The sequence below is a fragment of the Nanorana parkeri genome, unplaced genomic scaffold (assembly GCF_000935625.1).
Source record: "Nanorana parkeri isolate BGI_ZX_2015 unplaced genomic scaffold, ASM93562v1 scaffold486, whole genome shotgun sequence".
Lineage (NCBI taxonomy): Eukaryota > Metazoa > Chordata > Amphibia > Anura > Dicroglossidae > Nanorana > Nanorana parkeri.
The window spans coordinates 762,576-777,909 of record NW_017306754.1 but is presented as its reverse complement, the minus strand read 5'-3'; the positions used below and the strand labels follow the sequence as shown (position 1 = coordinate 777,909).

Sequence of the window (15,334 nt, the reverse complement as noted above, 5' to 3'; positions counted from 1 at the left end):
GCAAGAAGTACCACGACATAGAAAAGAAAGATTTTAGTACACTGTGACCACTGTAAATGATATAAATGCTTTGTAAACACAAAACTTATATAAATTTCTTCATTGTAATAATGAACGACCAGTGTTAAAACTTACAAAAACGCCACTGGTGGTATCTGCATACAAAATAAAGATTGCTATGGTATTATTCAAAATATTAATGCCAATCGGGGTAACATTTCTCTAGAATGGATTTATTTTTCTTTCAGACATCAAGCTGGTAGATTATTTCACTTTTCTCTTGAAAAAGTTTGTTTCCTGACTGTCTTTAACTTATTACAAAAATATTTTCTGTTACAATCATGAACCCAACTTGATAGCAAAATTGTACTTCTTGGGTAATAAAATGTATTGAAGACCACAGCGAGAGGAAAATCATCTGTATATATAACCTTCCTAACAAAATGCCATGTCCTAACCTCATACCTTTAGTGGGTGAATTTTCAATGACAAGTAACCTTCTATGTTACCCTGATTGGCACTACTGCAGCTTAACTGACAGATTGAAGTAACCGTCTCATCCCTAGTCATCTTTCCTCTTGGGTATGGTTATGGTAAACTGTGGCAAGGGAAAAGGCATAGCTTGTGTCTTGTTCCTTTCCAGCTGTGCTTTCACAACACAGAGAGGCACACTCAGGTCAGTCACTGAGAACAGCTCCTGGTAGCTCATTTGTTAACGTGTGCCAGCGTTCAATTTTCTTGTCTTTGTTTTTCAGGCAGTCAAACCAGTGTTTAAGACGTTCTCCTTTTGCATTGATTCCCAATACAACTCCACCTATATACAGAAATAAATGTTATTTATGTTTTCATGATGCTGGTATTGACTTAAAGTTGTACATGGTTGAAGATAAAAATAAGTACTTAAAACAAAAGTTAGAGTCCATTTCCACCTTTGTAAGTGATTAGCATTTATTGTGGTAATGTAGAGGGATCACTGCATAGGTTCAGGTTACTAACATGTGAAGTAGTGACATGGGACTAGAAGAAAATCTGCTCTGTAAAACACTCTGTAGTTATGACACAAGGAAGAACTGATCAGCAACGGTGCTGATCACCACCAATGCAAATTCTGGTGCTAATGGAAGTGTCTGCCATTTTATTGTGGTACCAACACTGGCCAAGAACAATTAATGTAATAATGAGTATCGTTGAAGAGAGTCAGGAATTACTATAGATTAAAAAATTGCCTTGACTTCCACTCTAATATAGAAAAGACAATTTTAGTACAGTGTAGTAAAGCAAACTTTGTGGAAATTAACTAGTCTGAACCCACCCCAAATTCTGCTACGTCTGCTGGAAACCAAATCCAGCTATCTAAGCCAACTCACCCTTTAATACTGTAAATAGCACATTAAAATAAGCAATAACATTTTAGCATGTTCACTGCTGTACTGCAGATCTCGAATTAGCTGCAAAACAAACAATATGACAGCTTGTTTTCTTTGAGGTCACACACAATAGGACTTACCTATAAAGTCATTTGATTTTCCAATATCATAATCCCAGACTGTGACTTCTAAAGTCTTTTTTGCAAGGTCACTGTGTTTTATTTCATAACAAAATTCCTGCAAAGATAAATTACATTAGCAAAAACTGGAACAAAAAACTGAACAGCAAATAAAATTGAAGTTAGTCATCATTTACAAAGGACATCATTATCATGGTGCTCCTACGTTTGATTAAAAAAAAAAAGAGAGATTCACATACGGTACATTGCTGAATTCTCTGTATTTCCAGGGTCACACATTAACTAGACGTATTTGCTAGATCTGTTGGCGCTCTGCTGCTCTCAGATAGAATGCTGATTCTTTTATGAGGTTTTCTCATTCACGTGACATGCATAAAGTACTGTTCGCAGCTACTGTATGTAACACCTGTAATATGTCGGTGTTCAATTAGTAATCTGCACTTCATGCTAACTCCCAGGCAAGTCTCCATGGCACACAGTCAGACTACTCAGAAGCGAAGCTTTTTGACATTTCCTTAATTACTGCAGCCAGCCAACCTTTGCCAAGTCACACAGTTGGCTGTCACAGTCATCACATTATCTGCAGTACTCCCTCAGCACCCATCCTCTTTTACCTAAGCCCAATATCTAATCTTAAATAACATTAGGAGTTGCCTAAGCATGCAGAGTGTGCATCTGTTAATAGCAGAGGTATAAAAAGTATGAAGATTCTTTGAATATCTAATTATTGGAGGGCTCCTACTATGGGATTTCTATGCTAGGGGGTTTGCGCTGTTTGAATACAAGATTCCAAAATACCCTGGGTAGATTCGGAGGTTGATGACTTTAGATGTGACCAAACAGTAATCTGTATTGCCCTTTGGGTGATTTCGTTTTATTCCAATACAGTACAGAAAAAAATGGTATAATCAGACACCTGTTCGTTATTTGTTATACTGATGCTTGGCTATATCAAGGCTATACAATGGCTGAGAAATATGGAAGTGAACAGGGATAGTGCTCTGACTGTCATCGAAGGCAGTGTAGGCAAACCTGCACCCAATTCATCCTTTGCTATACAGTTGGGCAAAAAAGTATTTAGTCAGCCACCAATTGTGCAAGTTCTTCCACTTAAAAAGATGAGAGAGGCCTGTAATTGGCATCATAGGTAGACCTCAACTATGAGAGACAAAATGAGAAAACAAATCCAGACAAATCACATTGGCTGATTTGGAACAAATTATGGTGGAAAATAAGTATTTGGTCAATATCAAAAGGTCATCTCAATACTTTGTTATATATCCTTTGTTGGCAATGACAGAGGTCAAACGTGTCCTGTACGTCTTCACAAGGTTGCCATACACTGTTGCTGGTATGTTGGTCCATTCCTCCATGCAGATCTCCTCTGGAATGGCTGACTAAATACTTTTTGCCCCACTGTATATGCTCCAAGATGGAGGTTCTCATAGATTAGAGTTAGGACAACACTTCCACATATTTATCAAAGGTTGTGCAACCCTATAGGTTAAACAGTGTATTTTTTTTCTTTTTTTGCAGGCTAGCAGGTAGGAAATCTTTGCTTTTGATCTAAGGGAGTGTTTCTCAAAATTTTTTCAGTCATGGCAATCTTTAAAAGTATGAAAAATTTTGAGACACCCCAGTCTAAAATGTAAAAAACTTAAATGTAAAAAGTGTTGTGTAGCCCTTCCAAAATCCATACCCGACCTTTAGCAGAAATAGGGGTTTGGCATGGATTCTAAAGGGGAGACCTCATGCAAAAACACAAAAAGGGGTTCCTTCTTCACATTAGGAGCCCCCTTGCATATCAGAATCTCTCCTTTCACATCAAAGTTCCCCCTCTCACATAAGAAGCTTTCCTTCACATCAGAGTCCCCCATCTTTCACATCAGAGTCCTCTGCCTTTTATAGCAGAGTTCTACTATCAAATCGGGAGCCTCAGCTCAGCTCCCTCAATGCGGGAGACAATAGACATGTGCGATTCGTTTCGTTACGAATCGAAATTCGTACGAATTTTCCTGAAATTCGTAGATTCGTAAGCATACGAAATCCGAATGGCAGTTTCCGAAATTATATCCGAAATACGAAATTCCGTTAACGAATTTCGGATCCGAATTTCTTTGAAACGGGAACTAATATTACCCCTGTAAATGAGGTTGAACAACATGACAAGTTTTTTTTTTAATCCGAAATACGGATCCACTGCTGCTGAGGGTTACATTACAATACACAGGCAGGAAATACGAAATTCAGTTGACGTATTTTCGTTCCATTACGAACATTCGTTATATATTGAAGTTAAAAAGCAAAGTACATTTATATTGGAGTTGATGGTAGTTTTTTAAAAGTACGAAATACGAAATTCGTATACGGAATCCGTTAACGGAATTAGTATTTCGTTGTGGTTGACAAATCAGAGGTTCTCTTCTGCTGCTGAGAGTTGCATCACAAATACAGGCAGGAAATACGAAATTCCGTTGACGTATTTTCGTTCCATTACGAACATTCGTTATATATTGAAGTTAAAAAGCAAAGTACATTTATATTGGAGTTGATGGTAGTTTTTTAAAAGTACGAAATACGAAATTCGTATACGGAATCCGTTAACGGAATTCGTATTTCGGATAAAAAAACAACTACCACATCGACTCCAATATTAACAAAGGTATTTTTGCTTTTTAACTTCATCATAACGAATGTTCGTAAAGTTACGAAAATGTGCCGAAACTAACAAAAATACGTATTTCGTACGAATCCGAATTGAGTTTCGGATAGGAATTCCGAAATACGAAATAATGGATATTACGAAACGAAACGGAACGCATTTTTTGACAGCGCACAAGTCTAGGAGACAGCACCCTGGTTGAGAAAGACTGATCTAAGAGGACATTGTGTTCTCTAATTAAATCTATCAAATGTGGTCACTTAGTCAAAATGACTGGTGGTTTAATGTTTAACTGAACAGACCGAACACACTTATGAAGCATTCTATTAGAGGGCAGGCAGAATTTCAGGATAACAAGAGGGATAATAGAAAACCTCATATAGCATGGCAGTGTATCCTGGGGAAAAAATATGACTTTATTTTCCGTTTCTGCAATTCTTTTTGCTCAGTGTTTGACCACACATCAATACTTTTCACATGTACATGGAGTGATTACGTTGTGAATTTTCTGTACATTTAATATAATGGCTTTAATTAGCCTCAATGATTAGTCTAGTTATCAGTTTTAGTTTTTGTCCTTCATAATGGAAACAGTGAAGATCAATGCATCATTTCTGTATTAGTCACTTCTCTCTGTGCAATCGTAGTTGCGGAGAAATGGTGGATAGCAGCGTGTTCATTACCTACCAATGACAAACTGTTTGTGTGGGGGTAACTAATGGCTAATTGATTTGAACTTGAATCACAATCAATAAGAAGATGAAACTGTGAAACTAGGCTGTCTACGGCCAGATCCTTCGGCAGCTTTGTGAATAGACCCCCTAGTGCTGAAGTGAAATGAAGAAAAAGACATGGTGAATATGTTCCAAATATCATTCTAACCAAAGAACCCTTTTACAATGAAGAACTGTGGTCAAGCCCATGTGAAATGACTAATGGCCCATCAGGTGTCTCCATAAAATCTGCTTTATGTAATGTTAAGGCTAAAGTTCACATACAATTTTAAACAACAATTAACGTATAACCAAAGGGAAAACCTTTTTTATTATTTGGATGTAGTAGTGATGGGTCTGAACCACTGTCAGGTTTTTATTGATGTCAATATCTCTATTAGGGAGATTTCCTTTCACTTACTGTTCTGTAGACTTAACGGGAAGTGAGAGGTTATCTTTCTAATCCTCTCTTATAGACATGTGCATTCGGATTCGGACAAACCTGCAAATCAACGAAAATCAGTTGATTCGGCAGTTTGTCCCAATTCAAAATAGCAAATTTAATATATGCTCGAATATACTAAAACGATATTCGGGCATAAATAAATTCATTTTCAGAACACGCCAGCGACCATATTGGCCGCCGGTGTGTTCTGCATATGCCCGTCGCCATCTTGGAGGCGGAGTGTATGACGTCACATGACGGTGACGTCACATGCTGAACGAGCGGTGGCCAGATCGGCCACCGGCGCGTTCTGCGCATACGCGTCGCCATTTTGGAGTAGATCTTGGTATACATCAAGATAGTGGCACTCGAACATGCGGCCACCGCCATCTTGGTGCATACCAAGAACTACTCCAAAATGGCGTTGCGCATGCGGAGAACGCACCAGTGGCCAATATGTCTGCTGCTCGTTCTGCGGTCTCAGTGTGCGGTTTTGGATTCGCAGGCTTATTGCCTCCGAATCTTAAAAAACATAACAATTTATTTCCTTTGACGAAACGAATTAAAACATTTTTTTCGTTTTCATTTGTTTCGTCTGGAACCAAATGTTTTTGTTGTGCACATGTCTACTCACGTGTCCCCATTGGAAGATTTCCCCGCAGAGGAGCAGAGATGGTACGCTGACAGGGGGTCACAAGGGGCAGTCACAAGAGTTAGGCTAGGGTATTCACCAGCTGGGTAAATAGTGCAAAGTCAGTACAGACAGAGCAGGGTCAGAAGAAGGGCAGGTAATACACAGAGAGGTAATAATCCAAATCAGAAGCAGAGAGTAGTCAAACAGGCCGAAGTCAGTACGCAAGCAGGCAAATGGATGACAAAGTCAGGAAGTTTATTCCAAACTGACACCACACACGAACAATTGCTAATAGTGAGCAAGTACGTAGGGTGGAGACACCTTTTTAAAGGTGGTGGGACCAGATGGACTGATTGGGGAGCCTCCTGCAAGTTAGCCTCTGAATGGCTTGTCTGTGTCGGTATTTATACAGGTGGCAATTCACAATTTCGGATTCACTCTCACTATCATACCAGTGGACATTGGTGCTCAGGACAATTAGAGAGGGTGAATATTCCTAACAGGGTCACAGCCACAATGAAAGGTTCTAACTCCTTACTACTCACCATTTGTTGTTATTGACTCATTATTAACGCACTGAAGACAACGTGTTGCAAAGGAGGGAAATGTCAGTAAGAGATAAATCTCATGCTGCTAAATAATTAAAGCACAGCTTCAGGCTACATGATTCCCCTCAGCAGCCCCCTTCCTCTCCTGAAGACCCCGACTGTGTGTATTCTATGCTTTTTATGTTTTTTGTAATGCTTACCTGTGTTTTCACAGCACTACTGTGGTACTGTTTTCACTGCAGTACTGTTTTCACAGCATTACTGTGGTGGCAGTGCTCGATAGGAGGCAAGTGTTGCATTCAGAGCTGCTTTTTTGTTTTTTCAGAAATGCTGGGGGATCTTTTTTAATGATTTTACTTTAAATTTGTCCTTAGTTGAGGACTAATTTCTAATGTAGTTCAGGCTCAGATATGTGGGATATTTTTTATTGCATAAGACATTAAATTGTCTTTTTTTGTGTAACTTTTTTTCAGAAATGCTGGGGGATCTTTTTTAATGATTTTACTTTAAAATCATTAGGTGCGTGTGATTTTTACACAGCAAAACGTATTTATCAACCAAAAAGTCTCTAAAAGCATATTTCCACTAATGCCATAAATGGAAAAATCATGCACATGATGCATATATAATGCTGCTTCACAGTTTAGACAAAAATGGTTAGCTCATGCATTTACATTCCTGCATGCATTCATTAAAGCAAGCAACACAATGTAGAGCTAATTTACACAATATCATCTTGCAAATTCATGCAGGGCTTTGCACAACACACCTGCTGGGTGTGTACACACTACAAAGGTGTTTAGATTCCACCCATAGATCATGCTGGGAGGGAACACACTACAGAGGTGTATACATGTTCGTGGTGTGTTTATAAGGTTAGTAAATCAACCCCACTGAGTGGCCATATTATTATGACCCCCCCCATCAGTACTTCGTTGGGTCACGAGATGACTCTACGAGATTACTTCGTTGGGCCGCCTCGTGACTCCACGAGATGTTGAAAGGTGATGCGAGGAATCTGACACTGCACTGTTGCCCTTCTGTTGTCTTGTACCAATCTTGCCACTCTCCGTTCTGCCCTAACATTGACTAGTCACTGACGGCCACAATTCGCACGTTCAGACCCAGATTTTCTGCTGACGGTCCAGTCTTTAAACACTTTAACAACCGCTGCTCTTGAACATTTAACGGATTCTGCTGTTTTGCTGATACTCGCTCCATGGCTTGAGCACCAACAATCATCCCACGTTCAAAGGCTGTTAAATCGCGTTGTTTACCCATATCTTCAGAAATAATCACTTCTACTGTCGTGGTAAACAACCTGCTTCCCTATTTATAATGGTCTGGCCCTCTAGCAACTTCAGCGGGAAATTATAGCTAATTATAGCTAAGTTGCCTACAAACGTCAGGTGGTCATAATAAACTGGCCACTCATTGTATTGTGGTAACTAAAATAGAACATTATCTCGTATTGCCATGTTGGCTATAAGCCTCGTTTGGCCTGTTCTATGCATGGTTGGCTTGGTTATGCTATGTCATTTTAATCTATTACTGTTCATTTGATATAACTACCTGTAAAACCTTATTTAAAACATGCTGAAAAATAAATTGGTTTTCTGTTGACAGTTGCTATGCAACATATGAGATTTTAAAGCATTGCAGTCAAATGATGGTCAACAGGGAGCTAACCTCACACTACAAAATGGTTTAATTTTTTAGTATGGTTGAGCCTGACTTAACCTCCCTGGCGGTATGATTATTTTGATTTTCGTAATTTTTTCGGCGCGATTTTTTTTCGGATTTTTTTCGTTATTTTATTTCTTCGTTTTTTCCGGGTTTTTTTCGAATTTCCCGCCGGTTCCGCCCCCATGCGACGCGTCAGCTCGCAAGGGACGGAACCCGGAAGACAGCTGCCGGCGCCGGCCGGAGGACACCGCACGGCTCGAGGGACAAGGTAAGTAAATAATGTGGGATATTCCCGAGTGTAGCTCAGGGTGTGGAAAAGTAACCCTGAGCTACACTCGGGAATACCGCCAAGGAGGTTAAAAAGTAATTCCCCTTTTGCGGTTATTGCACTATTTTTTTTGACCGATTTATAACATTACAGCAGGTACAGTTTTAATTGGAAAGGTAATTTTTAATAACATTCAATTACAAAATGGCATGTGTAGCAATTATATATGCTATATTCATTTTTACCAATGTTTTTCATTTTTATAAAGTGGAGTTGCCCTTTTATAAGTGGCACCATTATTCCACATCCAAATTCAGCAAGGTATATGTAAAACTATTATACTAAACATACACAACAAAAGTCAGGGATGTACTATATACATTTATTTTACATTTCAGTGTGAATTAGATTTAGTTATTTTGTTATTAAAATGAATTGCTTAAAACAAAAGGAATCCTTTACAAATTACAAGCTACACATAAAGTAGTATTGGTGTTCTTTGGTAGACTATACATTTGCTTAGTAAACCTTACCTAAAACCAATTGTGGTTTTAGGCAGAGTTCTCTTTTTCAAGCCTCAAATATGTTACTTTACTTTTTAAATGCCTTAGTTAAAATGACCTTCGTAATATGACTGTAGATGAAGGATCTCATAGGTAGCCACAGGATCTTTCCATCCTTGAAATCCAAGCACCTGAATCCAGGATGTTTGCTCCTGACTGATGTGACAAGGGAAATGATGCATGGGCACTAAATAATAATCATTTCCTTTCTCATGAAAGTGTAAAAAAGCATTAAGCTGTGAAATTGGAGTGGTTTATTGTGTGTCCCCTATACTACCATCTCTAGTAATGATCAAATTAGTCATAATGCTAGAAACAAAAAAAATTGAAAACTATGTGGCTGACTTACGTTATAAAACCTAAAAATACATAGCTGAAATACACACCTGCTGAATGTGAACTGCTTTACTTTCCACATAATTTGCAGTTGTGTTCAGCTGGCCTTGTTCTCACACCCCTGTCACACTGCACAGCCAGCCATGCAGATGCTATTTCTATCTTTTAGCAGGTAACATAGTTCATATATACTGAGTGGTGTAAATATTAGCATATACAGTTTTGTGTTACCTGATATTTCCCCGAAGCCCTTTTTAAAATAACATTAAAGTGACATTAAACCCTCAGATTTTTTAACATAAAACAATACTGTAATGTGTGCCTTACTGTAATCCATGGTTGTTTCCCTTCTCTTTGCTGCTCTTCCTTTTAAATCTGTATCTGTTCTCATGCTGGGCAGAGCTTCAGTTTTGCAGCAGACTGCCTTGTCTCTGAAATGGATACATGGTGTCTGTGTGTAGGTTCACAACCTGAGCCAGCACTACAGGAAGAGGCACTCAGCTGCAAATGGAAGTTCTCCCCAAGCATGAGAAGACATGAGGATTTAAAAGGAAGAGCAGCAAAGAGAAGGGAAACAACCATGGATTACAGTAAGGCACACATTACAGTATTGGTTTATGTTAAAAAATCTGAGGGTTTAATGTCACTTTAATGTAACTGTGGCAGTGCATGGCAAAGTGTTGTGACACATTGCCGTGCGTCGTGATACAATGGGGTTAATTTACTAACCTTATAAACACGCCACGAACATGTATACACCTCTGTAGTGTGTTCCCTCCCAGCATGATCTATGGGTGGAATCTAGACACCTTTGTAGTGTGTACACACCCAGCAGGTGTGTTGTGCAAAGCCCTGCCCTGAATTGCAAGGTGATGTTGTGTAAATTAGCTCTACATTGTGTTGCTTGCGTTGATGAATGCAGGAATGTAAATGCATGAGCTAACCATTTTTGTCTAAACTGTGAAGCAGCATTATATATGCATCATGTGCATGGTTTTTCCATATATGGCATTAGTGGAAATATGCTTTTAGAGACTTTTTGCTGTGTGAAAATCACACGCACCTGGTGCGTGCGTGTTTTTTAGGTTAGTAAATCAGCCCCATTGTGTTGCAATTAAACGTATGCCTGTATCATTTTATCACCACACACACCAGCACAGTGCACAAACTATTTTTTACATAAATCGCTTATTTACAGTTTTGCGTTACTTCATTTTTTTATCGTTTTGCAAGAAGGCGCAATTTCAAATGTGCAAATATTTGTTATTTATTTACTCAATACAGTTTTATCTTTTAGATTTAGTTGGAAGTATTTTTTGTGTGCACTGATACTGATTTTATTGTGCTTTTATCAATTTAATTGTGTGTTTGTATCGGTTTAATATTAATTTGATTAACATTTGCGCAATTATCGCAGGACCTACAAAATTAGTAGCACCATCTTTTTATTCTACCGGGCCTGTGCTGTCAGAACATATATGGTTTGGGGGGTCTTTAACAAGCCCTAGCAATGCAGCAGTAGAAGATAAAAAAAAATGGGAAAAATTGCACAAACGTTGTGGCCAGCTGAGGTGCAAAGCATTCCAGAGGGCTTGGCAGCGAAAGGGTTAAATGAGCTTTTGGAGCAGAGTCAAGCCTTCTGACCCAAATTACTTTAATGGGAGCACCTGAAAAACATGCAAAAGTAGCTTTGCATTGGCTAAAAATAATAATACAATAATACAGTCAAGTTTTAAAAGCTTGCAAAAATGCCTGAACAAACACTCGCAAAAAATTTTAAACACCCCAAAATGCTCAGCCCTCCTTACTGCTTCATTCTCTGACTCTCTGTAACCACCTACCACACTCACTTATTAGATATGTATGATTATTAGCTCGGCACAATATTGTTTTTTCACACTCACAATATAACGATTAAAAAAGGAAGATGATCGTTACCTCATTAAACTCTGGATTCAGCGTTTTCTTCTTCACAGCAGTTTTATGTTTTGATTTCTTGTCTTCATCTGGTTTCAAGTATCTGAAATACAGGTGACACAGGCGCCTCATTAATGGCTTATTGGCAGTAATGTAAAAATGTTAAATGTTTTACGCCAATTAAAAGTTTATTTGCTAACACCTTCCAGCAGATGTGACCCAGGTTGATTCACCTGATGTATGCTGTCATGGACCTAGAATAAGGCTTCATATATGAGCGACTTGATGGCCAACTGCACGGGCATTTCAGTCCTTTGGGATAGCAAGGACATAGAGGCTGATTTACTAAAGGAGTTCAGAATGTGCATAAAACTAAAAATTGAGGATGCAATTCAATTATCCAATCATGAGCAGATTACATTAATAAATACAAGGCCCACTACAAGGTCATAATAATAAAAACTGAACTCCAGTCTTATCTTCAGTCTTGTACAGTTGCACAGGCTCCTCTCCTGTACTAAAATAGCTTACTCTGATTTAATTGTACATGATGAGCTTCTCACAGAGAAGAATGTCACCTAAAAGCTGCAGGATGTCAGATCCCCAGCTCTTTCCTTCCCAACCAAACTGTCCTTGGTCCGCCCCTTTCATTCATTGGATTTTAGTTCTTTCAATAATGGAGGCTCAGAATCACATGTGGGTGTTACCTAGAGTCATAGCGTCATCTGCAAGCAAAAGCATCCTGCCTAGGAATACCCACTCCTCCAGACTGACATCCACCTATCAAGGAATTTTGATATTTGCATAACTCCTCCCAAAGGCAGCTCACATCTTCCATCAGGGCTGAAGGCTCTTGAAAAAAGTCCTGCGGAAGGGTGCTGTGATGTTTTTAGGAAACTATGTACAGCACCCTGCCGCCCCTCCCACCAGCCATCATCTGCCTGCATTGCATAGAGTAACACAGAGACCCATTAATAATATCACTTGATCTAAAATAATGTATGTATTGAAAACAGAAAGGTTTTATGTAAACATTTTATTAGCATGTTGATGGGGTGGAGTTGGGAAGCCAAACTATAAGCAGCTTAGACTTCAGCTTTAAAGTGTATGTCAAGCCTAAAACCTTTTCCAATCTACTTCAATAACCCCCAATTGTTGTAGGTGGAGAGGAGGCTTGACAGGAGTGGGCCAAAGGCATAGCCAGGTGGGTAAACTGTTCTTTGAATAGGTAAATGGTATCTGGGTGGGGGAGGAGGCAGGAGCCAGGGAGCACAGGATAGGTGAGTTAAGCTGGTGGGGCAGAGCTCTAGGTGAGCATTGCCAGGACTGTTAGGCAGCAACCATTTTCTCTGAATCGTATATCTGATTGAAGAAATGTATTTTCCCACGCTGCAGCATTGTAATGTGGTTCGTTAGATCAATGGAGCCCCATCATAGGTCAAGCATTTTTATTATGTCTGTGTTGCTGTTGGAGAGTTCCCCTTACTTCCTGTCTGGTAAACATTGCCAGTAGGACAGGAACTGGCAGCTAATCTCTCTAAGGGAGCCTCAGAAAGCAGTAAAAACTTGACACGGTTTCTTACTCTTCCACACTCTATCCAAAGCTAAGAAAAAGGTTTTGGCTGGACATACACTTTATTGAGTTTTTTCAATTTTAATTTTGCCTGTGTCTTCCTATTGGGGCGATTTCCCTTCCATTTGACAGAAGAGGAAGGGGGGGTCTCCCTAATGGGAACATACACAGAGATCAAAAGAAAATACTAGTAAAGTGGTCAAGTGTTTTATTTGTTGCCTCTGCCTCCATTGGGAAGAATTACCATCACTTTTTGTATCGGTGACAGCACAGGAAGTAAGGGGAACCTGCTCAAAGAAGACAGAATGTAAAACCTGATTAAAGTTCTGCCCGTTCCCCGATCCATTCCAACTTAATAAAAAAAAACGTTTTGGCTGGAGTTGAGATTTCATATATGGTTTTAAAAGCAGTGAGAAGCACATTTTTAAACTAAAAAGCAGAAATACACTTAAAAAATATAGATAACTATATTTGTTGATTGGTATGCCCATAGTTGTTTTTAATATGTATCTTGTTGGAGTTACATTTTAAACCTGCCCTTATATATCAGAGAATGGTCAGAGGGTGTATGGTCCAACTGTTCTGAAATGTCTTTTGCTCCACCTTCTATCCTAAACAGGGATACCCTAGATGCAGGTACATTTCTGTTTAGGAAATGGAAAATCAAGGGAAGGAAAAGTACACAGGCACTCCAGGAACCTTGGTTCATTTAGGGAAAGCAGTACAATTGGACAAGGTTTGCTGCCTTGCTTTGTACCTCATGGCTTTCCAGGTTCCATAGACATTAGTTGAAGATCATTTTTGAATTATTGCTAAAAGTGACAACATATTGCAATTTATCACTGCTATATTTACTGGCTTATTAAATAACAGGAGACAGATCATTTCTAAAAAAGGTCTGTTAGGTTGTAAAGATCATAGGAAATCATCTGTCTACTTCTGTACTTCTGAAAATACAGGCCAACATTATGGATCTTTACTAGCAGTTACCAGCATTACAGAGGCTAATATAACTCGGCACGTACAGTGTACGTGGCCAGTCATATAGCCACTTTGTGACGGGACGTACACTGTACGTCTCCCGTCACGAAGGGGTTAAACAAGGTTTAGCAACAATTGAACCTAAAAACAATGCCTTTGTCATAAACAATCAGATGGCAAATTGAATAGATAGCAAACCAGAATTAATTACCAATATTACAATACATTTGGCTAGTCAAATATACAGTATATGTAAGCAAGCTGTTATTTAATAGTGTCTTAAAGGTACAAAGACCTAACAATTCCAGTAAATGCTCGCTAATGGGACTCCAACACTTTTGCTGGCTAAACTAATTGTAATCATTAAAGGCACACAAGTCCTCACTTCTAAGAAGGTCTTTGTAAATTCCAAAATGTATAGAGCTGGTGTAGTCAATCAAGTGCAAATTTGATTAGCATTTTTATCAGAAAATGAGAGCTGTAAACCTAGCATGTACAGTAAATGCTGGGGAAAAAAAGTTCAGGTAATGTCATTTAATGGGTTATCTACTTAAATAATGGTCAGTCCTGAAAGGAACCTCTTCCAAGGGTGAGAAATTAATTTAGGTTTTCATGGTATCAAGAATCCTAATAATATCATAGACATAAGATGATTATCACTTAATTTTATGGCCACCCTGCAACGTTTGGACACTCCTGGTTGACCTAATTTCTGAATGAGATCTATAATTTTCTTGTGCAAGAGTGTCTTGCATGGGCAAGTGTAGCTTCAGCATGGGCTGACCTGTGCCGGACATTTGGGAACACAGGCAAAGACTGCAATGGTATTATTATTTACATGACCGTGTCTGCATCTCAGTCCTAGAAATAGATGGTGACCCTGGATGATGCCTGAATAAAGATTGTGTTGTCCTTGTAGAGAGAAAAGCAGATGATGGAATTGTCAGGTGATGTACTGAGATTCTGGAAGAGGTCATGGATACCTGAAATGTTACACTGACTCATTGCTTAGCATGCTGCAGATACCATGAAAAGATATCTGATGACAGCTCCTTTTAAAGATTCTCAGCTACTTCCAGTTAGTCAGACAGGGACTTTGGCCAGACTATGTACTGTATATTGTAAAAGAACCTGTTGCAGGACTATGATATAGTACCTGCTCCAGTAATGTGTACAAATGTCTACCATAGGGACTACTGTATGGTTACCACAAGTATCTCAGCAGCATCTGTAATGTTAATTATGGCTGCACACCTCCCTGTTCTACCTATTCTCATAATAAATTGGCGAGAGAAGGAAGAAAAGACAAATGACAAAGTCAAATTTATTTGGGGTGCAAGTGGCAGCTGAATCAATAGCTAACTAGGTTAAAATTAACCAATTTATTCAAACTGATATTTGAGATATGGGTGGCTACTAGTGGGCTGCATAACCCAATGGCTTATTTTGTGTTCTAGTGGCTCCAGCAGTAGTTCCCGTTGCCCACGTTCTTGGGCACCTC

At 39.0% G+C, this 15,334-nt stretch overlaps 1 protein-coding gene across 1 annotated transcript in view; it reads right to left on the bottom strand.

Annotated features, from left to right (window-relative positions):
* Positions 1-677: 677 nt before the first annotated feature.
* The window catches only part of DOC2B (double C2 domain beta), a 417,881-nt gene continuing 403,224 nt past the window's right edge, over positions 678-15,334 (bottom strand). Inside the window, exons 7-9 of the mRNA XM_018560903.1 lie at positions 11,301-11,382; positions 1,508-1,604; positions 678-814 (exon numbers count right to left, since the gene is read on the bottom strand). Of these exons, the coding sequence (XP_018416405.1) occupies positions 678-814; positions 1,508-1,604; positions 11,301-11,382 (316 nt within the window). The remainder of the gene's footprint in view (positions 815-1,507; positions 1,605-11,300; positions 11,383-15,334) is intronic.